This window comes from Dromaius novaehollandiae, chromosome 9 (genome assembly GCF_036370855.1).
Source record: "Dromaius novaehollandiae isolate bDroNov1 chromosome 9, bDroNov1.hap1, whole genome shotgun sequence".
Taxonomy (NCBI): Eukaryota; Metazoa; Chordata; class Aves; order Casuariiformes; family Dromaiidae; genus Dromaius; species Dromaius novaehollandiae.
The window spans coordinates 23,421,399-23,446,832 of record NC_088106.1 but is presented as its reverse complement, the minus strand read 5'-3'; the positions used below and the strand labels follow the sequence as shown (position 1 = coordinate 23,446,832).

At 40.6% G+C, this 25,434-nt stretch overlaps 1 protein-coding gene across 8 annotated transcripts in view; it reads left to right on the top strand.

The window, feature by feature from the left end:
* Positions 1-14,706, top strand: part of PXYLP1 (2-phosphoxylose phosphatase 1) — a 60,735-nt gene extending 46,029 nt beyond the window's left edge. For all 8 annotated transcript variants that reach the window (XM_026109678.2, XM_064516932.1, XM_064516933.1 and 5 more), the window contains 2 exons: positions 10,016-10,155; positions 12,474-14,706. In XM_026109678.2, the coding sequence (XP_025965463.1) occupies positions 10,016-10,155; positions 12,474-13,405 (1,072 nt within the window). In that variant the 3' untranslated portion in view covers positions 13,406-14,706. The remainder of the gene's footprint in view (positions 1-10,015; positions 10,156-12,473) is intronic.
* The last annotated feature ends 10,728 nt before the right edge of the window (positions 14,707-25,434 follow it).

The window sequence follows — 25,434 nt, the reverse complement described above, 5'->3', positions numbered from 1 at the left end:
GACTATAGTGAGCTTTATGTTCATGATTAGCTAGTCTGCAGCAGTTCCATTTAGGAAGCTGACTCAATTTTCTTATCTGGTCCTGAGTCAGTTTTTAGTTAGAGTATATTAAAAACCAAAAGCTATAGTAATATTACCCAGTAGGAATGCTGCTAAAATATGCAGAACCAAGATGAAAGGATACCTGCAATTAACGATTAAGTACAGCTTCATCTCATACTCATACAGCCTTGATTAAAGTGGCTTACTAAGTAGGTGCATACAGGAGTGGACAAAAAGGCTAGCAGAAAATGATCAGCAAATCTGGCAATTCTCTGCAGAAAGCTGAAATACCTTGGCTTTCTGTTCCAATATATGGCTGCATAAGAGTAATTGCCCGTGTTGGGAGCAGATGTGCTGAAACCTGCAAGGCTTGGAGTGTTGTCTTTAATTGTAGTCAGTGTTGGAATCTGGCGTGAATAGTTGAAAAGTAACCATATCACTGACCACGCTTCTGTTGTTGCTGAGTGACGCCACAAGGGCTTGAAACTGTGAGCAGCTTTGCCCCATCAGTGTGTCTGCTGTAGCTGTTGATAGGAACCAGGCTTAGGAGGTCCTGAGTTTTATTCAAGTTATCCTAAGTTTTGTACAGGGGTCTAAACAGAGAGAATGGATGTGTGTACAGAAGTTTCAGTACAACCTATTAGTGAAATTAAGGCTCTGCTGATCTGTGCTTTTTAAGGAAAAAACTTAAATCTTGAGAGCTTTTATATTTTTTCAATCTTATACAATTTTTTTATATATATAATATGAATAGATACATTTTATATGTAATGTGTACAAATATACATAGGAAAATGCATTTTTAAGAGTAAAACAGGAGGAAAAAATTAGACATGAGAAATCTGCTTATTACAGCTAACTGCACTGGAGTTGAGAAGATTTAAATAGCTTCTATTTTCACTATTTTTAGGGTATGTATGTACTCATATCTTAGCTGCTTGATGCAAGTATCAAAATTAGAAATTGAGCAAAAAGAAATCCTGATTTTCCCCCCTTCTTCCTCTTTTAAAGGAGAATACTCATCTTTTGGAGTGCTTGTCTGTGAACACCAACCCAAATACCTGATTTCCTAACTATACTGAAAAAGCTTTATAAATTATAGTGGTCTGGGACATCTCACAGAGTGCTTTTTTAAACTTTTCATCCACTATCTTGTTGGCCACTTCTCTTCTTTATTTGTGCTTAGGCTTCCACCAAAATGCTTGTTTTGCCCAGAAGGGGCATCCTCTGGCATGAAATTAGGACACGCAACACTCAGATTGCAGACAGGAAACCCAATTGCAGATATCTCTACCAAGGAGTTCAGTGGGCAATTAATTTCTGTAACAAGATGAAAAATGAACAATTTGCTAATAACTACGATAGTATTTTAAATGAGCTGCCTCTAAGGGGTGAGGTTATTTTCAGAATGAAGCACTAAGTAAAGAAACATGATCTAAATTCTTCGGGAGTTCTTAAAGGCTCTGATCTTGCTCGGTGTCTGCCACATTACAGTGCATGGGAGAACTTTTTTATCACAGAGATGTTAACTGCAAGTGATAATGTTGGATGCATAGCTGTATTTCTCAATATTACAATGGCACCTGACCTCAGTTTTGTATTTGTCAGAAAAGCTTTTATAACTGTTTCCACTTTAGTTTTGGGCAAGGAATGTAAGATGAAGGCTATGGAATCAGGAAAAACTATCCATAAAATGCAAGTGCCTAGTGCCACCTTTGACACTGCCAACAGAATGGCCCAGTTGAGCAGTTGGGGGGCATAATGGCAGGCTGTGGTGAGGAGGCCAGCAGATAGCTACCCTGGCCTGTTACTAATTTGTGGGGCATTAGAACATCAGTGTACAGATGATATGTCCATTACAGTTTACAGCCATTAAAAATGAGCAGAGAATCAAAAAGACCTTGTCTTTTTCAGAACAAAGTTCATATAAAATAGAATTTCCTGGCTGGCTTTGCAAGGGCAGCAGAAAGATTAAGAGAGCTGGCTTTGTGCCATAGTGTCCAGAAGTGTTAGAGCTGACATTTCCAAATACAGCTAGGATTTTTAATGTTTCTACCATAGTTTCAAATGGTGTATTTATCATTTTAACACCAGGAAGCTATTTGCTGTGTTTGGCTGTCAATCTTATATTCCTTTGATTTAAATTTGGTGCTTGACTGTAAATGTATTTATATAGAGAGTATTACAAGGCATATAATTGCTACCTTTTAACTGAAGGTTTCTTGATGCTGTATAATTAAGTTGAGATGACTCATTAAAAGTCTGACTCGTTTGAGCTTTCTGGACTTCAGTTTCAGGTAAGTATGCTGCTCATATTCAGTCTGCTCTTTACTTGACTTGGCATTCAGCTGATACAATTCATTAATTATGCAGATTATGCTACAGCCCCATGGACTTCTGATGGGTATGCAAAATAGTCTTGAGGTCATGCTTTGGATTTGTGAATTATGGATTGTGACATATAAGTGTGGAATGAATATAAGCAAATGGATTAAATGCTTTGGAGATTACTTCCATCTAAAACTTCAATTAATATTATTATTTTCATTGTTCTGGATGCGAATTTCCAAAATGAACTGAATAATATATATTTTTTTCCCTCAGAAATTTAATTGAATGGTATTAGTGAAAACCCTTCCATTCTAGTGTTTGCTTTTGGGGGAATAAATTAATCTTCAACTTTTTTTCCCTTTTATACCTTGCTTGTATAGTGTCAAAATTAACAAATATGCCATGTTTCTTCATTGAGGTTATATTTGAGATAGAGAAGAAATACTTTTTTGGAAAATGTTAAAATGATTTCAGAAGACTGCTACACTTTAATAGCATGCTGGGTTAACTGGCATGTGCTTGAAGGCATTTTGAGAGGTGTTAATGTTAATCATAAGAAGCTTAGTAACAAATATTTTAGTTTCAATACACGCATGTCTTGAAACTACTACGAAAAACAGAGAGGAAAGTGTGGGAGTGGGAAGTATTACACTGTGAGCTAACGGAGGTGTGGATTTGACCAGGTGCAAGGTCAAAGTATGATCCAGACCAGAATTAGGTGAAGAACGGTCTCTTGAGGCTTCTTACAACTTCTCTAAGGACTCAGAAGAAAAGTGAAGAATACTGAATCACTGGACAGTTTGTTGCAAGGCTGTAAAAGCTGTAATATTTTCTTGAATAAAAAAGCCCTAATGGTCTGTTAAAGATCCTTTGTGTAGACTAGGATAATCTGTTGTTGTTTTTAATGGATCTTCCCATTCATTTGTCTTCTAAAAAGGAAACTGATCCTTTGATCTAAAACTTCTTTGACTACCTGGCACTCACAGAAAAAACAAGTTCTTTTTCCTTGGAGTTATAAAATCATTTTCTGCATTTTAAGTAGAAGAGAAAATAGACTTGCTTTTTGGTGCAGACAGAATCTGGTATGATATGATTATGAAAAGGCAAAGTTCATTTGTCAGAAGCTTGGTGCAGCAGCTTAACGTTTGGCATGGTCACATTTACTTACCCACTGTGGCCTCTGCAGCTCTGTCAGAAGTTGGTCCTCTTGTTTTTTGCAGATTCTGCTTTTCCTAAGACAAGTGACATTTGCATAGATAAATGCAGTTAAAAAAAAAACGAAATAGTGTTTTCTTTGATATCCTTGTCCACTTCCGCAAGTTCTTTCCCGAGGCATATACATCTCCTGCAGGACTCGAGAGTCTAGTGCTGTGAGTGGATAGCACTGCGCAGTAACAGAGGTAAGATGAATAAAAACTTACCTCTCTTGAATTCTGCTGAGCATCCATAATCTGCTAACTGGCAGTTTTCCACTTGATAACTATTCAGTTTAAGCTTTTAAATAAGTGACTCTGCTTAGGATTTGATCTCAATAATTACAGTATTTCTTCTATTGCTGTTTCCCTTTTAATCATAACTTCAACATCTTATTTTTCTGTTTGTCTATAGCATCTTATATGATGGTCATGCTGCACTTTTTTTAATGCCACTCTGGATTTTTTTGTGAACATGTAAATGATTTTAAAAAACTAAAAAACCCTGTAGCTGCATGTACTTTTGTCAAGATAATGGCTTTCCACATCAGTTTCTAAGTACTTTACTTCATAGTGATTAGCTTAACCTTGCAGTCTTTATAGATATGTAATCTCAAATTAGTAGGTAGTTCAAAGGAGTATCCAATTTAATGAGTTGGAAGACCAACTGAATGGTGCAGTTTGTGGAACATTAGGTTTGCAGAAACAAAATTTATACTCTGTACTTTATTTTACAGTAAACATAGTAGAAATAAGGCCATGGTTCAGTGATCCCATAGCCTTGGTAGGAAAACGTATAAAGGGATCTTTAACAAGCTGTTCCTATGCTGCGCTGCTGCTACACTGGTGATGGCAGCACAGTTGTTTTTAAGACTGAGCACCAATCCAGATCAGGAAATAGATTTTGACTGAAAATACTAAAATTAAAAAACACAAGGATTGAGGGGTTGGGAATTTTAACCAAAATTGCCCCTGTTGGGGCCTGATCTGCAGCTGAGTCTAGAGGAGGGACAAAACGGTGCTCCGTGAACCTGATTTTTTTTTTTTTTTAATTCTTTAATGAAAACAGTTTCTGCTCACAGGGATCACTAGGTAAGAAAATCTTTCACAAGTAGACAATATAAATCAATAGCAGTATTTTCCTGAGTGGTCCTGATAAGCACGGACCATTTGTGGTATGGACTACAATTAGCCCTGACAAGTGTGGACCATTTTCTTCCTGCTCTGTGAATTAACTCTGAAATCTAACAATGGTGATGTAATATCAGACACGTGGCTTCATGCTGTGATTTTTAACAAAGGTATCTAGTTCAAAGAGCTCTTCCTTCCGAGAGAGGCTTCTGTGCATTCGAGCATGCTGAGCAACAGGGGCAAAAAGCCCCAGTCTTCCCTAGCAGTTGCTAAATACTGACTTTGAAGTCTTGAGTTCAGTTTAGTCTTATGGGGGAGCAGGGGGATGGACACTAACAGGCACACTTTCCTGTAACAAAGTTTCTGTGCTGCTACTCAAGAAATGAAGTCTTGCTGTATAGTATGTATGAACTTAATGTTGAGAACATTAAGTGATGTTGTATTTCTTACCTTTGTACATATGTATTTGCATGAGTTGTATTTCTTACCTTTGTACATATGTAATAGATGCAATAAATGCATGTTTCATGCATATCTCTTGCACGGTATTTTGTACCATTATGGCTAATTCATCCAAAATCCAGTAGCAGATTTTTGGGGTGTCATGTGCATATTCTCACTCTGATACTATATTTCTCACTTTTCTATGCGAATTCAGAACAACCATCAAGTTAGTGTTCACTTCTCGTCAAACAGTAAAATACCTCTAGGTTTTTTTATCCAAACTTCTCAAGGAAAAAGAAAAAGGAAATTCTCATTAAAGGATGTCAGCTCAGTTGTTGGCAAAAATATGCATATGGTTCAGATACTTGCACGGAATTTCTTTCCATGCTACACTGATTACAGCATAGCAATAAAGGGACATATTTCAGTATTAAAGCTTGTTAAGACTTTTACAAATAAGATACTTAAATATTGGTCCATTTTAATGCTAGTGCATGAAAACTACACTATTAAATTTGGGATCTGTTATCCCATGTTTAATTCTTAAATAAAGAAAAAAGTCAGGCTGAATTTATTATTGGAGGGAAGTGTCCTCAGTTTTGTTAGATGCACATTATTTACCACAATAGAAGTAATGGAAGTGCAAATTAACAGACCCTAAAAACGGGAAATAAATGTTCAAGATTAGGAAAACAGAAGTCTGTCAGTGGTAATGAGCCTTTCCACATACTGATGAAATTTGAAATATTTATTTTATCAATATATTTCCCAAATACTGTAGCTTACTGTTATAATGTCAAACAAATTACAGAGTAAATATCTTTTTAGTCCATTTCTATTTTCTGGTTACTTTTGTGGAAACAAAATTTTAAGGATATTTCAGTCTTTTCAACTATACAACTGAGTAATTTTCTTTGCTTCCTGCTCAAACAGTCCCAGCAGTCTTAGCTGTGTTGCCTAGATACTCCATCTCCTGCGGCATCTGTAAATTGGCCAATTCAACAGGAGGATTCGTAATCTAAATAAAAAAAAAAAGAAAAAAGAATCCTGGGGGAAGGGTGTAATAATTTGTCAGATAGTAGCCTAAATGGTGCTGTAAAAACTAATTTTTTTCAATAGCAAAATTTCTGTTTGTTAATGTGTATGGGGTTAATCAGGAGAACTGCTGGCGTATTCGTTTTTTTGTTGCATACACCAGGTTTACATTAAGGATAGAAGTGTGTTGTAGTCTGAGGTGTCTGTCCCCTTTAGGCAGATTAGCCCTTACTTCCATTGTTTGATCTTCCCCTTTTCCCCTACCCCCTTCCCCAAAAGACATTCAAAAAGTAGTAAGCTTTCAATTAAAATGAAATTCATGTTCAGAAACACATCCAACAGAGTCGTATTTCATTGCCCACTTTTGTTGGCATGTGCTTAACTTGTGCTCACTTTAAAAATCATTTAATGAAAAGTTAAATAACTTACATCTATGTGGACATATGAACAGTTATACTAACGTATAGGAGTAGAAGTTTTATCAAGTCCTGGATATTAGCTTGCCTTGTCTGCCATTGTTTAGGTGTATCTTTTTGCATTGCACTCGACTATTTTTAATAGTGGAAGTTACTACCTGATATGTGCTTTTTTTCTTCCTTCTTTCCTTTCCACAAGGGATCGCTGATAGTTTCATCAGCACAGGTTTGATTCTTCTAGAATTCAGGTTTTGTAACCAACACAGCAGAGCAAGCAGAATGGATAGTACAGTTCTTTCCTAGTGTTTTCATAGGTATATTTGCAAAACTTGCTAATGATGTGAGTGTGGTTTAAGGAAAATTCTGATTGACAATCTCTTAAGGGTTTTTTAAAGTTTAGAAAATGGGTCGTTCAGACTGCTACATCTGTAACAAGCTTAAAAGCTATTTGTAAATGCTGTTCATTTAACTTCCTTAACTTAAATCTTCCATTTTAGATTGTACTGCTGGGCTATGGAAAATAACAAATCTACAAAAAGTTCTGTTTGAGATTCACATCTGCGACTGGATTAAGCTCTCAAATGTGTACTTAATACAACAGGAAGCCTCAACTGATCTAGATAGGAGCAAAGCCTTTTACATGTCTTTGCTTCTCAAACATTAAGCTTTCTTTGAGTTGTTAAAATTATTATATATGGAAGAAGCTATGGATTTGAAAAGTCATAAATTGACTGGTTTTCCTTTCAATTTGAAGTAAAAATGAAAAAAAAAACTGATTTGAATATTTTCTCTCATTTTGCTGCTGTCTAGCCTTTTTCTTGCTGGCATTTGTACCATAATTTATAGTAGCATTTTCCTTCTAAGATTTTTTTTTTCTGAAGGTAAATTAAATACCGACAAATTCAGATTTTAGAAAATATGGCAATGCAATTCCAAAAAGCTAGCTTTCTATCAAAGGAGGGGACTGATGTCATGAGAGACCTGCTGTGTCTGCATGCTGTGAGCATAGCTTTGTGACAGAGGCTTTCTTATTTGAGAGAGCCTCTCTGTTGGCTCCCCTGTGTAAGCATTAGGGTCTTTGTCCTAGTAAAATTTGATTCCAGACTTTAATTCATACTTTAGTAGTGTTGTGGCTCCCTCTTGTGGTTCTTGTAACTTTGGGAGTAAGTAATTTTTTAATTTTTAATTTTTATTTATTTTTTGTAGATCTGAGGTTTTGGTACCAAAACAGTATTTTATTCTGGCAAAGTGTAAACATGAACATGAAATGAAAAATGCAGACTATTCTATAAAACTTCTCTGACCAAATTTATCTTCATAAAATCTTTGGGTTTCTTTTTTTGTGTGTGTGTCATCAGCATCAAAAAATAGACTACTGCATTCAGGCTGAAAGTCCTATTAAAATGATAACCATCTGGGCAGAGCTGGATTGCTGAGCAGTTTCTGATCTAGTTGCACACAGAAGCAAAGGTGACTGCGTTTGTGCACGTGTGAATAATAGCAAAGAATACTTCCTCACAGAAGAGAGGCAAAGAAGAAATGAAGCAATGTTAAATCAAATGGGGTGGAAAAGAAAGTCTTAAAGTGCATTTTATATGCAGTGGTATCTGGGAACTTAAGTGATGGGGTGATGGTTTTTAATGTTTAAATTCCTTTCTATTGCATAGTTTGTGGACTTCTATTTATGCAGTTTTCAGCCTACCAATGCAACAGTGAACTCAGTCCATTTGTACTTGAAGTTTGCAGAACAGTTTAGGAGATGCAAGTATTCTTTCACTGACTTGAATTCAGTTTGACTGAGTTACCCTAGACTCTTTTGCTTGCATCTCTTTCCAGTGGTATTCATGACTTGTATTATTTGTATTGTATTTGGGTATATTTACAGTCGGTTACTCTTATTACATCTGCTTCAGAATTAATAAACTCAAATACAGAAAAGTGGCTTTCTCAGGGAAAGACTAAGCAGCAGCTCTACAACAGTCCTTTTCTCCCATTGTCTGTCAGCTTGGCCTGGGCTAGCCAGCTTTCTGTAATGATTATCTGTACATGAGCAAAAGGAGGCAAAACCTAGCGGCCACCTTGCTGCATTCTGCTGCCACGAGCATTTGGATCGTCACCTGTCTTGTTGCTCAGAGCATTTTGAAAGAGGCTTATTGGGCCTGTGTGTTTTTACATTAGCAAGGAAAGGAACTACTCCAGAATTAGAAGCCCTGTATCTCTTTCTTACAGTGCCAAGGAGGCAGTTTAAAGGAGCAAATATTTGCTTTTCTCAAAACGTTCTTGTAATAAATACTGTATTTGTGGAACAATGCTGAAATGCAATTATCTTACATTAGACTGTGCAGAAGGGTGGTTTTGCCTAAGCTGTGCTTTACTCAGACAATACAGACCCTATAGGAAAGGTGCTAAATGTTTAAGTAGAGCTCATATGGTGCTTTGCAGCATACTTTGAACTGAAAAGTTTTATTGTCGCTAGTGAAGTGGTATTCACATCTGCAGTCATGACTTTTAGTGCCTTTGCAAGATGCGGGCTACTCTAGGTGCTTCTTTTGAAATATTCAATGTTGAGCAAGGTTGAATAAAATGGACAATGTGTTGATATTCACTCAGATACACCACTGTGTTTAATCTCTCTGTAGTTTCCAATGTTTTCTTAAGTGTAAAACTTTCATGGATCGTATATTAAGGATGCCATGAATATTTTTTTCTTAACCTAAGATGCCACATAATTTGGTGTCATCCATAATAAGTGTCCAACAGCGTAGGACTCTTTCTTCCTTCGTATAGTACAATACCTAAAGCTATGGGCTACAGTTTTCATTGGGCTGCTGCTTTGCAGGTACTCCTTAACTGGGGCTACATGTGCTGTTTGAGTTCAAGCCTGAAGAAATTTGAAATAATGTGATTGCAGTCAGCATTTTACATTACAAAACTTGAGAATTCCTCAAGATCTTCTACTCTCAGTAGTGGTTAGTTGAACCCCTTTAGATCGTTAGTGTCATTGGCCATGTTGTTGAAGTGCAGAGGTACTTCAGATACTGGAAAAAGTCCCTTTTGCAGGGATTTAAAAAAAAACTTTAAAAATTCACAATAATATTATTGATTGCCTTAAAAAAAAAAAAGTGTAAAACTGCAACCATATGTTTTTCCCAATTGCTTACCAAAAGAATCATAGCTTTTACATGCCAAGATATCCCATAAATATCCCTTAGTCTCCCTGTAGCTCTTTGCTAGAGATGCAACTAAGTAGTTAGGTTTCTTTTGCACACTTGCAAAAGTCCTAAGTAAGAGCAGATGCTGTCTCAGTGGGAAATAACCTATCACCATGACATTTTCTGAGCTGACATAAAATACTTGACTCTCTGGAGCTGTTATCCCATATACTTTTGGAAGTTTTCACATTTTTGTTGTTTACCTCTCTAGGAAACCTTCTCATCCTCAGCTTGAAGCTTTCATTAAACATATGTCCAAAGGGTCTGCAGCCCAAATGGATGGTACCCTAGGCAGCCTGCCTCGTTACCCTAGTCATTCTTTGTGTGAAATGGGAGAGCTTACACAGACAGGTAAGTTTCTGTAGCAGCTTTATTTATCTCTTCCTCTACTCTATTAAATATAGCCTGCTTGAAAAGAGATCTTCTGTTTCTCTCTATATTAAAATGTGTGTGTGTGCATGCACATCTGTATATCTAATTTTATGGAAGCTTATAATGTTGGTCATAGCTTAGGTTATGTAGGAATATGGATAATCTAAGAAATGCTGTATACTACAAAAGCAGTAACAGTTCTAGTTAACTATACTTTATGCTACATCCTGCCTGCATTCTCTTACAAATTGATCACTTTTGGCATCTCTTTTAACTTTACTTTTAACAAGTTAACAAGTAACTCCGCACCATGCAACTGCTTTGTCCCCCCTCAGAAAATGAAATTGACTGTGTCAGTTCTGTTGAGCTTAGTTATTGTGAGAAAAGGTGGAAATACCAGCACTTAAATTCCAAACAGTTTCTTAAAAACAAATAAACAAACAAAAATGTAGAAGAGAGACTTTGTTAATTCTGCCATTGAGAGAAAAGCTATTGAACTCTCCTAGTGAACCTATGCTTTAGTTTATCCATACCAAATAGTAGGGAAGATGGGTGATGACTGGAAGTGTTGCAGTGGGAGATATGGGTATGCAGCAGAAAGAATGTGGAGAGCTGGGAGTATTGTGTTGCTGGGGACATTGGGAATATTAGAAGGAGCTGAAGGGCTTGGGATTAGAGAGGGAAACTGGTGGTAGTGCTGGGTCCGGAGAGTGATGAAAGAGCCATTTGGAAAGGATCTGGGACTGTTGGCAACAGGGGATAGTAAATATGAGGGGAACAAAGGTTAAGAGGAGAGAAGCATAGAAACAAGTTGTAGTCTTGTAAGAAACAGCTTTTCACTGATTCCACAGTTCATAGACTAGCTTGTATTTTCTGCCTCCGAATACTAGCTGAACTGATGTGAACTTAATTCAGTGTTGTAGTTCAGTTCCTTTTTTGCATGTATTCATATTGGTGCTTCAAAAATAAAAAATATGTGAGTACCTATCAATAACTGTGGGGAGACATAACTGCTGCACAACTGTTATGTGCATTGTGAGAAAGGTTGGTCACATGTAGAGTTTTCAATATTAATTTCATTTGAAAATTCACGTTAATAGTACTCTTCTGTTTTCCTGTGCCTTTTCAAATTTTAACAATCTATTCTATTTCATTCCCACACTACAGGCAATCACTTTTATTTGTGTGTTATCGTTTTTCTAAGTATCAGTGACTAAAGGAGCATATTGCAATGTATCTGGATAGTCAACAGATTTGGAGACTGTCTAGAGAGAATTAAAAACATGTCAGTTAGGGGGTTAGTGCCACTTCTCTCTTGCCAACTGTCTCTGAGAATTTTCTTCTGTATTTGTGAATCCAAAAATCACCCATCAAATCCTCATACCTTCTGGAGACCCATCAGAAGAATGGCTTGCATTAGGCAGGTCGCTGCAAGTCTTGCAGAGTGACCTCCGGAGAAACGGAGTCGGCTTACCAAGGAACTCTTACTAACACACCACATTGCGTGGGAAACTGAATTCATCACTACACACAGCTTGTAATTCAGCTAGTATTAGGGACTTGTTGCCTATAACAAGGTATACAAATGTGCTGATGCACACAGGGTTCCTGCCTGTTACTTGGCTGCTGTAGGGGGATAATACAAGGAGTGTTGATTCTGGAGTAAAGGTATTGGCAGGGGAGAAGGACGCATGCCCTCTTCCAGCTGAGGGTTAGCGTGAGAATTATCAAAGAATTTGAGTACATCCTGAAGGAGGATGGGGAAGGAAGTCTGACGATGCAGTTCCCTTACCTCCCCACTCTGTTTTGTGAGTTTGCACATGAGTTTACACTCCGTGTTCATTTGAGTGCTGGTACTTTTACCAGCTACCATAAATTTGCAGGGAGCACAAGCATTCACTGCCTGTCTGGAAACTTGTCTCAGGTGCAGTCTGGATCCACTCTCATAGCCACTGTATTTTTATAGTCTCATTAGATTTTCTGTTCAGGCTTGTCTGTACTCCAAAGAATAAACATTAAACCACTAAGGTTTAAATGAATTATATGTCACCAGCTTTTTCTCTCTGTATCTTAGTTTAACTCCCAGAATCTGAGACATACTTCAGGGAAAGTATTTTGTATTTCATGCAGTTTCCCTGATAGCCAAGCGTAAGTGAAGTTCAGCTTTGAAGTTCATAACTTTTTAACTAGTTTGTGCATTTATCATTAAGACTGCTAGCTATGTTCTTCTTATTTTTTCTCCAAAAAAAGGAAGGTTCTAATCACATGTTATAACTTATTTTTAAAATCTCTTCTAGGGGTTGTACAGCACTTGCGAAATGGACAGCTATTACGAGAAATTTATATAAACAAACATAAACTGCTCCAGAGTGACTGGACAGCAAAACAGCTCTACTTGGAGACAACAGGAAAAAGTCGAACCCTGCAGAGTGCGCTGGCATTGCTCTACACATTTCTGCCAGATTTTGATTGGAAGAAAATTAACATGAGACATCAGTGGAGCACCATTTTTTGCTCTGGAAGCTGTGACTGCCCAATGCGAAACCACTACCTAGAAGAGGAACAGCGCCGACAGTACAGCTTACGGGTGAAGAACAACAATTTGGAGAAAATATACGTGGATATGGCAAAGATCGTAGGCATTCCCACCAGGCAGTTGAGAGCTTCTAACCCGATAGATTCTCTCTTGTGCTATTTTTGTCATAATGTCAGTTTTCCGTGTACTAACACTGGCTGCATTGGTATGGAACACTTTAAAGTAATCAAGAGACATCAGTTAGAGGATGAGAGAGAAAGACAGGAGAAGAAACTTTATTTCTTGTACGCACTATTGGCTACTCATCCTCTCCTCAACCAGACTGTTAACCGGCTGCAGCATATTGCAGAAGGCAAGAAAGAAGAAGTATTTGTTCTTTACTCTGCACATGATGTCACGTTGTCACCTGTTCTTAGTGCCTTGGGCATTACTGAAGCCAGATTTCCAAGATTTGCAGCCAGATTAGTCTTTGAGCTGTGGCAGGATGGGAAGAGACCCAAAGAACACTTTATCCGCATCCTCTATAATGGTGCCGACATCACATTCCAGACCTCGTTCTGCAAGGATTATTACAAACGTTCCAACAAGCCCATGTGCCCACTAGAAAAATTTGTTAACTTTGTCAAAAGGGATATGTTCTTAGTTTTTAATAGCACTAGTTACTATGATGCATGTCGTAGAAGACCACTGTAGGGAAGGGAAGTGAAAAGGAAGCAATGTTAACTTGTGTATCAGTGAAAGTCTCTGTATCTTTTCTGGTGGAGGGGCAGTGCAGTCTGGTTATTTCTTGTACTTGTTTGTGTAAGTACAAAAGAATATTGCTTGAAACAGTTTTCAGATAGTTTTATTTTCATTCAAAAACCGTAGATGGTCTTCAACAGAAGAATAAATACTGAGGGAGTATTATGTATATGTGTGTATGCTCATGTATGCTGTGTTAACTGTAATGAATTGATAAACCACATGGGCTACTGTAACCTGGATGTTGCTTGATAAAAAAAGTAAGAGAGCATAGATTTGATTTCTCTGAATTGCAGAGTGATACTTGTATACCATGAGTTTAAAAAGAAAACTGTTTTTTCTCCTCCCCCCCACCACATTGCAATCATTTTAAGCAGCTGTATCAAGATATTTATAAATTCCAGGCAGCTGTATGAAACCCTTTGTAAAGAGTTCTTAAAAATCCCTCTTCACGAAGAGAAGCATTTTAGTATTTTAAGGGACGGGTCTTTAAGAAGTGTGTATTTGTATCCGTGCATACTTACCTGGGTATGCACAGGTGAGTACGTGTCTTTGCTCACAGACCTCTAAATATTTGGCTTCTGTTGTCTGTGCCAGAGAAGGGTGTCCTGGAAAATAGATACAAAACTCTATTCTTGATCGCACTTTCAGCACTTTGAGTAGTTCAAACAGTCTAGAAATATGTAGAGGTCTTGTGACTACCTTTAAAACAGACAGATAGTGAACACTAACATTACCACTAAATCTGAGTGAGAAATTAGGACTATCAATCAGTTTTATGGTGAAGTGTTGCATTCTTTCCCATTAGGAACACTCTCAAGCTGCTGTGTCGTGGAACAAATCAGCGTTTTAGGAATTTGATATAGTGGCTGCTTGAGAGAGCTTGACTAAACACTAAGAAATTTTGTAGTTCAGTTAGTATTTTTATGGACTAGGAAGCTCTTATTTTGTAAGACCAGACTTGTACATATTGTACTGTGTATATTTATAACACAGTAAATCTTTCATACTTGTTTAGTTTGTGAAGAGCTGTGAAAAGCTGACTTTTAGACATTTTTTTCCCTTGATTGGGATGTATAGATTTAAGGATAAATTGTTTTTTATGGGTAATTTGAACGACCCCAGTAGATACAAAAGCTTGTATTTTCAGCTGCTTTCATCTTCTTTAGGAGTAGCAAATTGAGAACCAATTTTTAATATAAGTGTTTGAAAAAGATTTTCATTACTAGAATATTAAATTTTGTAATGGTGGAGCTTTTTACATGTCTAGAAGTAATTTAGTCTGTGACTTGTGATTCAACGGTGCTAGTTTATCAAAGGAAACATAACTAGACATGTTTTCTACCTTTATTGGCATTCCAGTCTGTCTGTCTCTCTCTCTCTTTTTCCCCTCTCTCTTTTTCCCCTCTCTCTTTTTCCCCTCTCTCTTTTTCCCCTCTCTCTTTTTCCCCTCTCTCTTTTTCCCCTCTCTCTTTTTCCCCTCTCTCTTTTTCCCCTCTCTCTTTTTCCCCTCTCTCTTTTTCCCCTCTCTCTTTTTCCCCTCTCTCTTTTTCCCCTCTCTCTTTTTCCCCTCTCTCTTTTTCCCCTCTCTCTTTTTCCCCTCTCTCTTTTTCCCCTCTCTCTTTTTCCCCTCTCTCTTTGCCCCCCCCTTTTGCCCCCCCCTTTTGCCCCCCCCTTTTGCCCCCCCCTTTTGCCCCCCCCTTTTGCCCCCCCCTTTTGCCCCCCCCTTTTGCCCCCCCCTTTTGCCCCCCCCTTTTGCCCCCCCCTTTTGCCCCCCCCTCTTTTGCCCCCCCCTCTTTTGCCCCCCCCTCTTTTGCCCCCCCCTCTTTTGCCCCCCCCTCTTTTGCCCCCCCCTCTTTTGCCCCCCCCTTTTGCCCCCCCCTTTTGCCCCCCCCTTTTGCCCCCCCCCTTTTGCCCCCCCCCTTTTGCCCCCCCCCTTTTGCCCCCCCCCTTTTGCCCCCCCCTCTTTTGCCCCCCCCTCTTTTGCCCCCCCCTCTTTTGCCCCCCCCTCTTTTGCCCCCCCCTCTTTTGCCCCCCTTCTTTTGCTTGTCTCGCCTCTCTCTCTGTCTCGCCTCTCTGTCTCGCCTCTCTCTCTGTCTCTTTTGCACGCCCCTCTCTCTCTTTTGCCCCTCTCTCTCTCTCTCTCTCTCTCTCTCTCTCTCTCTCTCTCTGTGTGTGTGTGTGTGTGTGTGTGTGTTTGCAAATGCTGCATTTGAACATGTTTCTTTAAATAAAATTTTGGGGACTCTTTGTATACTTGTGTGTTACACTTATTCTGATTTGCAGTAGCAAGTGCGTGCATTTTGTAAGCTGCTTGTCCCATTATTAACTTCCATGTTGGCTCACAATAGCACTTAATACGTTCTTGTTCCAAGTCTGAGGAGGAGAAGGTAAATACTTCATGAATGCAGAAACAGGATGATGACAGAAAATGTGAGGCTTTTGTGGCATACTAGAGTGTAACTGCTAGAAGGGCTTTCTTTGTCTAAGGGAGTAGCTGTATTAGTTGGCATAGATATTTTTGTGTTGGAGGGCAAACAGGAAGAGGGGTTCTGAAAATTTGAGCTCACTTGGAGTAAAACCTTTTTTGTATAAATGATGTGAAATGGATGATTGGTCCAAGATAAGCACTAAGTAGTGTGAGGAGTTCTTAAGTTATCTGGAAAATGCTTCTGTAACTCTTCAGAGTGTTATCTCTTGGACATTTGAAGCTGATTTTGTGACTATTTGCAGGAATGATGCTGAAGTGCAGAAAACTACCACAGGCATATCATTGGAGTTTCAATTTGCTGCTTTTGCAAATGCCAGAGTTGATATCTTCAAAAACTTGTGCTGGGCATAGCATCTAACCTTGCACCTTTATCCAAAAATAGACAATACAAGTGTTTTCTTTTGATTTGCCTTTGCAGAAGGATCCCCTGTGTTGTAGGGATTTTGCGATACAGCTATTAATTGGCATGGACGTTATGGCATGGATGGTTAATTTGTTGAGCTCAAAGAACTCTTGAGATCCCAGATGTTGATGGATATTGCAGCTGCTCTCTAAACTTCTAACTTAACTTGCCTGTAGAGTAGCAAAGGTGTACTGATTTTTATGGGCCTTTTTTCACTGGTCAACTAATAAGCACTTTATTTGAAATCTTACGTAGATTTTGGGGCTGATAACCTAGGTGAATTAGTCATGTTGGGTGCTAAGAAATATGTGCTTGGCCTGTACAGTCAAGAAGCAAGTGGTGAGACAGATGCAGAAAGTATGATGCTATTAGGTGTTGCAGTTCCTCAGATTGCCCCAGATGTCAAACGCTTGCCTTTTCTGGATGTCTTATCTCAATCAGTGCTGCTATGGAGATGAGTGTGTCCCTGCAAATGCTGCTGTTGTGAAGATGAAGCATTCCTATCCTCCAGCCAGGGTTCTTTTTCCTTAGAGTGGTATGAGAAGTGATATTTCATTCCTCATTTCCTTTCTGTCTTTCTCAGTCTTTGTTTCAGTGTTACCTGCAAGTTTGCTGCCACGTTTAAGGAGGTGGAGGAGTGGGTAGAGAAACACGTGCTCTTCTTCCAGCATTGTGCAGGCCGAGCACTCCCCTGCTGTCAGTACTTACTGCACAGCCTCTGGATAAAAGGATGGTAACTGTCTGCAGTTATTAATGGCTTGCCTACCACCTCAGCACCTGGTGCAAACATCAGATGATACATTATAACTGATCTTGTGTGTGCTACTAAAAATTTAGCAGCCACATTTTACTTTCTAATGCTAATCAGCCATTAGTATGTCTCAGTCTATTCGTTTGGCCATGCTGTTAGTCTGAAACCTTTTGATATGTTTTTTAGGCATACTAGCAGTCATTGGCTGTGAACTTATTTGTAAAAAATCTTATTAAAAAGTATAACAGCTGTTTCAGCCAAAATGGGCCTTGCACTAAAGTAAGGATGGTAGTGAGAAGTCTGGATTGGGAATATATGAGAAGCAAAATCAAGAGGAAAGTCTGGAGCAAAACTTTCAAAGCTGCATAAGGGCCAGATTCTTCATATTGTTTAGATAACTTAAGATGTAGAACAGTTGCATCAAAAGGTGTCTTTGTGCATCTGAGAATAAGACTCTCGGAATATTTTTATTCTTGTAAGAAAGTTAATACGTCACAGCCTTTAAGAATATGTCTTTACTTAAACCTTAGAAATAATTACCTCCACAAAATGACTGGACTTCTTGTGAGGCTTACCCTCCTCTTAAAGAAAAACCATGCTTGTTCATGCCAGAATGATGTTTGTATCTTCATTCAGTAACAGTTTAATAGCGCTAAAGGCAAGCTCATTTGGCAAAGGCTAAAGCTGTTCACACTTTCAGGAGAAGAGGAACAGAGTTCTGGAAGACAGCTGACAACGTGAGTGAAGGCTGAAAGTAGTCTTGGTGCTGTGGTGGCTGTGTGGGTAATGATAATCCTCAGACTGATTCTGGGTTTATTAATGGGCATCTGAAGACAGCTGTGTTGTGTCCAGTTGTGCTACTCACATTTGTAAAAGGGAGAGAGAAGGAAGGCTTCAGGGAAAGAGCAGCAAGAGTGGTCAGAAGCTTTATAAAAATGAGCCTTGCAGAAAACGTGGAGCCCCCTGTGAACCATGTGTTTTCCTCATCACCAGGTTAAAATGTGACTTGGCCAGAGTACGAAGTCAAGGTCTTCTAGCAGAGATTTGGTGGATGGCATGGCAAGATGTGAGGGCTGAGTGTTGAACAAAAAACGAGGAAACTGCAGTTCTTAAAAAGTGGCAGGGTAATTAACAACTTAACCAGAGGTGTAGTTCATTCGCTAACCATTTGAGGCTTAAATTCTAGACAAGATGTTTCATTAAAAAGATATGTCTTACTGAGCTAACATGTTAAGAGGTTTACATGAAGGAATCACCTTTTGGATTTCTGGGCTTTGTGCTATACAAGAAGGCAGAGTAGATTATATTAATGGTCTTGCCTTGATTTAAAATATGTCATTCAGCTGGTTTATGTTTTGTTTTTTCACCCAAATATAGCAGAGTGTAAAACCTGCTATTCTTTTGGTATATCATATGCCTTTTCAGAGTCTTGAGATTTTTAATAATGATGTTATAGCTTATTTCTATTTCACATTTTTGTGCTAATATCAGAATTTGTTTCCCTTCTTTTCCTGCTGGAGCAGCAGATGTGTGAACAAAAAAAGTAACTTTCTGTGTTGCTACTATCCACTTATGTGTATGTCCAAGAGTTAGTGGATGGGCGTTAACAAATTTCTGAGGGGGGGAAAGGTAGCTAAGAGCTAATTATTCGTATTTCAAGATGATGTGCTCATCTGCCATCTCTTCTGAGCTGCATACTTGGAGGATGCACAGCGATGAAAGACTTGATGTGTTTCCAGTGCTGCTGGAGGGGTTAAAAGAAAAAGCTGCAGTGCTGAGATCCTTCTCGCATATGCCTCCAAGTTAGCTATGGAAATGAAATGATGAGCAAGCTGAATTATTGAACTTGACTCACTGTAAGAATTTAAAGTTTGAACAAATTTATGGTTCAATTAGTGGATTTATATTTGGAGGCCATAAATTTAACTACCTGAACAACGGTAAGAGGAATTTGTGGGAATTTATTTATCACCAAATTGATGAATGATCTCTCTGTTGGGATGGAATGAAGAATTCCCTACTAACTGGGAAACCTTGACTTGAGCAGTTGCATGGTTTCATTGAATGACAGAGCCAGAAATAAAACCTGCTGCTGCTTAAGGAATGTTCTTTGGGATCCTATTCTGCCTTGAAATTGATATAGGAGTGGGATGTTTTCTTTGTGTGTTAAACACACTATTTAGAAATATAAGTTTTAAAATGTTGAGTACTTTCAGCTGAGGTGAGATGTCTAATGTTTCTTTATATAATTCAGCTTATTTTTCAATGCAGTGCTGATGCACATTTTTTTCCCCTCCTATATTCACTTCACTTCTGGTAGGTACAATAGTTTTACTTTCAAATGTTCCTTAAACATGATGAAGGTAAATGGTTTGGCTTGAGCTCTCATATTTTGGATTTGTATTTGGGAAACATGGAAGAGGCATCTAAATGGAAAATATCTGGGTGCAAAGTAGTGAAGAAAGAAGGTTCTTGAAATATTGTCTAAGACTTGGGGGAGGAGGCGGGGGGGAGGAAATGAGGGAGTTGTATTTACAGTAGATAAAAAGGGATGCCCTCTTGTAGTGGTTTGCTGTTGGGGGAGGAGAAAAGGATTTGTGTGAATTAACCAGGGGAAAAAAAACATGCCTTTGCTCTGAAATTGCAATATTGTGGAAAATCACAGTTAAAAACAGGTAAGTTGCAGATGGTTTTCATTCTGGGGTCTGAAAAGTACGCTTCTTTTTCCATGTTTTAAGTCAATGGTTACTTATTTATAAAAGATGCTCAAAACCTGGGGTGAAATAGGAATGATGAGGACAACTGTGACAACCGTTTTGAAGTGACCAGTTCATACTGCTAAAGGTAAGTGTATCCTCCAGGCCCCTGTAGCTTTGCTTTCCTGTGTGCCTCATTCAGTTCTGCTCTTTTCAGGAAAGCAAGATTTTAAGTTAATAAAGCCTATAGTGTATGCAGTTATAAACCAGAGTGTAAATACTTTGACATTTCCTTTCTGGTTTTCTGGTTTGGTCTGTGGTGGTTTGCTTGTCCTGTCATTTGGTTTATTCCTCTTTTCCACACTGTACCTATGAAAGGAACCGTGCCATGTTCTGTGTATTGCATCATTTTTCAAGTAGCTGAGCTATGACAGGCTCTAAACTTTGCACAGTCAATATCAGACAGTTCCACTATTGCCTTGAAATACCTGGTCTTGTTAACACTTGAGTCTTCCTGCAGAGAACTTGGGTTTCAAACAGCAACAGAAAACTTCAGCCTTTCCAGTTAATCCCTGATACTCCATCACTATCAACAACACTACAATATTTCAGAGTATTGTAGTTCATACTTCTGATGAGGTATGCTTTTACTTACAGTTGCATTCCATGGAGAATGATAAATGTGAATGCTTTACCTATCAGTAGTATCCTTTCCTTGATGCATCGTAATTAGTTTTGTATTCATGTGTCACCTATTACAAACTACCCATAGGTTTATTAATAGTATGCACCAGCTAGTGGCTTTTCCTCCAGCCTGCCTTTCCCCTTGGATAAATAGGAAATAGCTGTTCCTTTATCTGCTCCCCAATCTCTAGGAAAGTTTATGATTTGTGTCACAATACAATAGAGAGATTAGCACCTGTGTTCATAGAGGATCTCGCATCAGGTCCTGTGCCTTCAGACTACACAGTGAGGCTGCTCTTGTGCTCACCCACAGCCCAGTAGAGACTGCCAGGCTTCTGAGGCAGAGGGAAGCAGCTACTGTTGCAGAGAAAAGGATGGGGAAGGAAGAAGAGAGAAAACCTGCCACAAACAGCAGCTCGTGCCCTTGTGTTATGCAGCAACTACTGCATGTTACCCAGCTGGTCCATTTCTGTGCAACTGTAGACTCCTGCTGATGGTGAGTCCCCTGCAAGGTTCTTAAAACTAAAAACTTAAAGGTACATTAGAACAGCTCTTTAAACCGGTGGCTAGCCTCTCTCAGTTGACTCTCGTTGGAGGTTGTACAATATATTCAGGAGACAAACTGCTACCCATCGACCTTTGATTGTTTCTGTAAATTCTTCACTTCTAATGGCGTAAGAACTCTCTGTTTCTCCCCTGAACGCTGGCACTGCCCCTTGGAAGGCTGCTGCTTACCCCAGAGCTCCACACACAGCACAGGAGCTGAGGACTGCTGGGAAAGCTCTTCCTTCAAACTGAAAACAAAGAAATGCCACTGAGCACTTGGCTCCAAAAGTCCTGGACAGCCATGTTCAAAAGTAATCCAGAACCATTCTAAGCTATTTCTTTAGAATCCTCTGATAAAAATCATTAAAAGTGTTTTTTCTCAAACTTCTATTGAAAGCACAGAAAAAAAGTGAAAAAAGCAGCGATGTCATTTGAAATGTAAAGCTGTCCAGATTTCATTCTAAGAACAGGTTTCACTAGAGAAAACACACAGTACATGTTTGTCAGTCTTTTCACGTGCCATTGAAAAATGGTCAGTGGAGAACGTGGGGAAGAAAAGTTTAACTGAGAAAGGCTGAAGCTCTTGCTGCTGAAGGCCCTTGCAGAACAGGGGACACAAGATACAAAGCAGAAATTGATAGCAGAAATAGAAATATGGCCTCTGTCTCTGTTGCTAATTTTCGCATGCAGCTTCCCTGGAGCAGGTACAACAGGCTGTCATTTTAAGCACACCAAAACCTTGTCTAGTACAAGGCTAGTTTAGATACTGTTTTTGTTGTCTCTTTTTGTTCATGTTGGTGTTCCCAAAGAATCAATGCCTGTCAATGAAAAAAAGAAAGGCAAAGGATGCAATGGAGGAGGTAGCAGGAGGAATTAAAGTTGCAGGTTCCAGATGTTCAGCTGGATGCTGTGCCAAGATCCTCTGGATCCAATCACTATCTCAGTCAAGATATTTTTGTTAAGATATGGGATAAAAGGCTTATCTCCATGAACACAAAGGAGTACAGAGGAACAATGACAGGTGGAGGAGCCCCAATAACCTAATCGGAGACACAGAGGCACCCTGACCTGGCTTCTCCCAGGCCTGGCATGGGAGATGGACCAGCCCCATCGTCCAGGTGTGAAGCCCAAGAAGATGGTTCAACGGGAGAGGCTCTCCGGAGCTCCAGCTGTGGGACTCGGGCTCGCATGCAGGTGCCAGCAGCTGGGGAGACTGAGAAGCCAGGACCAGCTACTGGATAGACTCAGTGTCCAAGGCCAGTTACTGGGGAGCACATACTGCATGTGTGTAGGTGCTGGTGTGCATGTGGGTGTACGAGGTAACCGGAAGGCTGGGGAGGCCGGGGCCTGTTGGCAGACAGCCTATGCCAATTGCTGCAGGAATCCACATTGCGTGTATTTCCCACTAACACACCTTCATTCTGAGCAGGCAGAGAGGGGAGCAGGATGTGACCGCTGGTGCTGTTCATGTCTGCATGAGTGCTGTGTTTTCTGATTGTGTCACTGCATGTGGCTGGCGCTGTGCATATGTATATGCGCGCTGTAGGCATGTGTTTGTGCACATGCCTGCTGGGACTACGTGCTCAGTCTTGCTGCTGGCTGGGCATGGGGACGTGGAGCTACGGCAGCCTCGCCTCTATAGCGCTACCAGATTGGGCAACCCTGAACAATTTTGTAAACAGAAATACAGTGATCTAATAAAGGGATTCAGCAGACGTAGATGGGAGGATGACAGTAATAGTGATAAAATGTTCTCCTCTTTGAAAAATATCATCTGCTCCAAAAAAGGAGCGACAGGAGGAACTGAGCCTAGTTTCTGATGAACTGATATTGGTCCACTACTTGCTAATTTCATGCTCCTTCTGAACTGGTCAAATATTTAACATTTGTCTTGCACAGAACTGGTTACAACAGGCTTTTGACCAATTCAGTGTTGTCTCAATTTTTTTTAAAAAAAACTTTGTATGTAACAGGCTACAGAGATCTTCTGCTACCTTCATACATACATAGTTCAGGCAAAAGAAAGGTGATTAATGACTTCCGATGTTACTAGCTGTCAAGCAGGCTATGATAATAGCTCGAGTATGTTCTTATCCCTACCCCAAGTGCCAGAGAGGTACCTTTTTGCTGAAACCTTTCTCAGAGAAGTTTAAATGTCCATTACTATGTAATAGAGCTCATGTAAGATGACATTTGTCTGCAATTACTGTGCTCCCAGCTGTGTTCCCCACCCCTTAGACCTGAGCTCACAGTTAAGCAGGTTTATGGAAAGTTTTACCTGTTAATAATTAACATCTCCTTCAGTCTGCGACGTGGTAATTGGGGTCTTGGTGAAAAAGAACATTGCAATGCATCAGCTTGCAGAGCTGTCATAAAAAATATTTTCCCTTTCAGTAGGGGTGCAACCAGCCAGTCCCACGCTGAAGCAGAAGCTGGTGGCGGTTAGGAGGTAGGCAGCCAGCTTAAACACATGCGCGTAGGCACGGTCTCATGAACTGTAAAGGCTTGTTATGCATTTGTGATACTTCTGACAGTGTTCATTCAGACTGGCATAAAATGTAAATTAAGTGTCATGGCAGTACCCATGTATCCTGATACCCATGTGAAATAGGAATCACAAGATTGGACTGCATTTTGCCTTTTCATGAAGGACTGGTTGCCATCCTCAATCTTTGTAAAGCACGCTGGCAGCCCTGCTTTCTGCCTGTTGGGCCAGCAGCCTGCTAAGAAAAGAAACTGCTGTAAATCCTGAAAGCATGCAGCAGGAGATAAAACGGCATTTTTCTTTCCTTGATAGCTCCTTTCCTTGAAGCCAGTGCAGCTATGCTGATTTGCGGCAGCTGCGGAGGACCTAGCCCTGCATTGCCATTAGCGCGAATCCTGTTGCCACATTCCTGCTGGCGGGTGACACACTTAAAATCCAGCTTATTTGCTCCTGCTTATTTCCATAGCTGTTCTTTGCCTTTCAGCTGTGTCATTCCCTGACTGTTTGTGCGGGTTATTGAAAAATAACAACTGTGGACCTTGCGAGTGCGACCCGCACTGGTCGTCTCTGTGGCTGCACACGGCCGTTAGCTCTGCGGTACGGTTCTCCATCCGCGTCACGCAGCCCCACGCCCGTCTTAGTTGCACGGCCGGGCTCGCAGGCCCTGAGGGGCTGCGCGAGGTGCCAGCCGCTCAGCCGCGCCCGGAGCCGCCGGGGCGGCGTTCAGCGCTCCTCCGCCAGCCAGGGCCGGGGCAGGCTGCGGGCCGCCGGGCTGCTGCCTCCGCTGCAGGCCCCCACCACGCCCAGCCCCCCGCGGGCTGCAGCGACGTCCCTCCCCGCCCCTTCTGCCGGAGGCGGGGCGGCGGTGGGGGGCAGGCTTGCCCCGCCCCACCCCGCCCCGCCCTCTCCTCAGGCGGCGCGAGCCTCCGCCGCCCCCTAGTGACCAACGGCCGTAACGGTCGCTGCGGGAGGCGCGTGCCGCGCGGCCCCGCCGAGGCGCCATGTCGCAGGGGTGGTGACCGCCCGCCCCGCCGCGAGGGAGCCGCCTCCCGAAGGGGCGTGGAAGGTCTGTGGAGAAAGTAGGGTATACAAACAAAATCCTTCCCCTGCGGTTTTGGACAGGGCGTATGGGAGCGGCATGACGGCCATCCCGAAGGGGAAGCCGCAGTGTGAGGGCGGAAAGCGGGGGCTGCGCGCAGGGGGGGGCCAGCGCTGCGCCTCGGGCCGGGGGCGCCGCTGCCTGGAGCTGCCCCCTCCGCCGCCCTGGGGCAGGGCTGCCGGCCGGCTCCCCCCCCTCCTGGGCCACGGGGAGATGCACGGGGCTTTGTCAAAGAAGGCATTCAGCGTAAAAGCTAAGATCAATCGGGGTTTAATCTTTAGGTGTGAAAGCGCTAGTAAATTAATATTTTGATTGTAAATTAAAATCACATAAAAAAGCTAACAGTTTAAAAATCACGGTAAGAAGTAGCCAGCTCTAAAGTTCTGACAGTAATGAAAAGTCACTGATTTATGAATGTCAAACTAAGTTGCATGTAGTATTTGCAACCCTGAGTATTTGCTTTTCCTTACTTATTGCATGAGTAAAATCTCAGCAGCATCTGTGGTGAAATACATTAATCTTTTTGAGATTTGTCTGGAGAGAGAGATGAGAGAGACAGACAGAGAGAGAATCTCTCTCCAGAGGCAAACTCCCAGAAAATATTTCCTTGCTTGAATGCCACCGCAGTCAAGCCTATGCTTCATCCAGAAAGTCTGGATGGAGGTTGAGTTCATGCCCCATGTTGACACTGCACCCCAACTTTGAATTATTTTTGATTGCCAGAGAGCATTTTTGTGTATCTGTAGAGGGGGTAAACTAGTTCTGGCACAGTCTTGTAAAAATGTGTATTTCCCTGTAAGTATAGATAAAGGTTTCATCCAGCTGT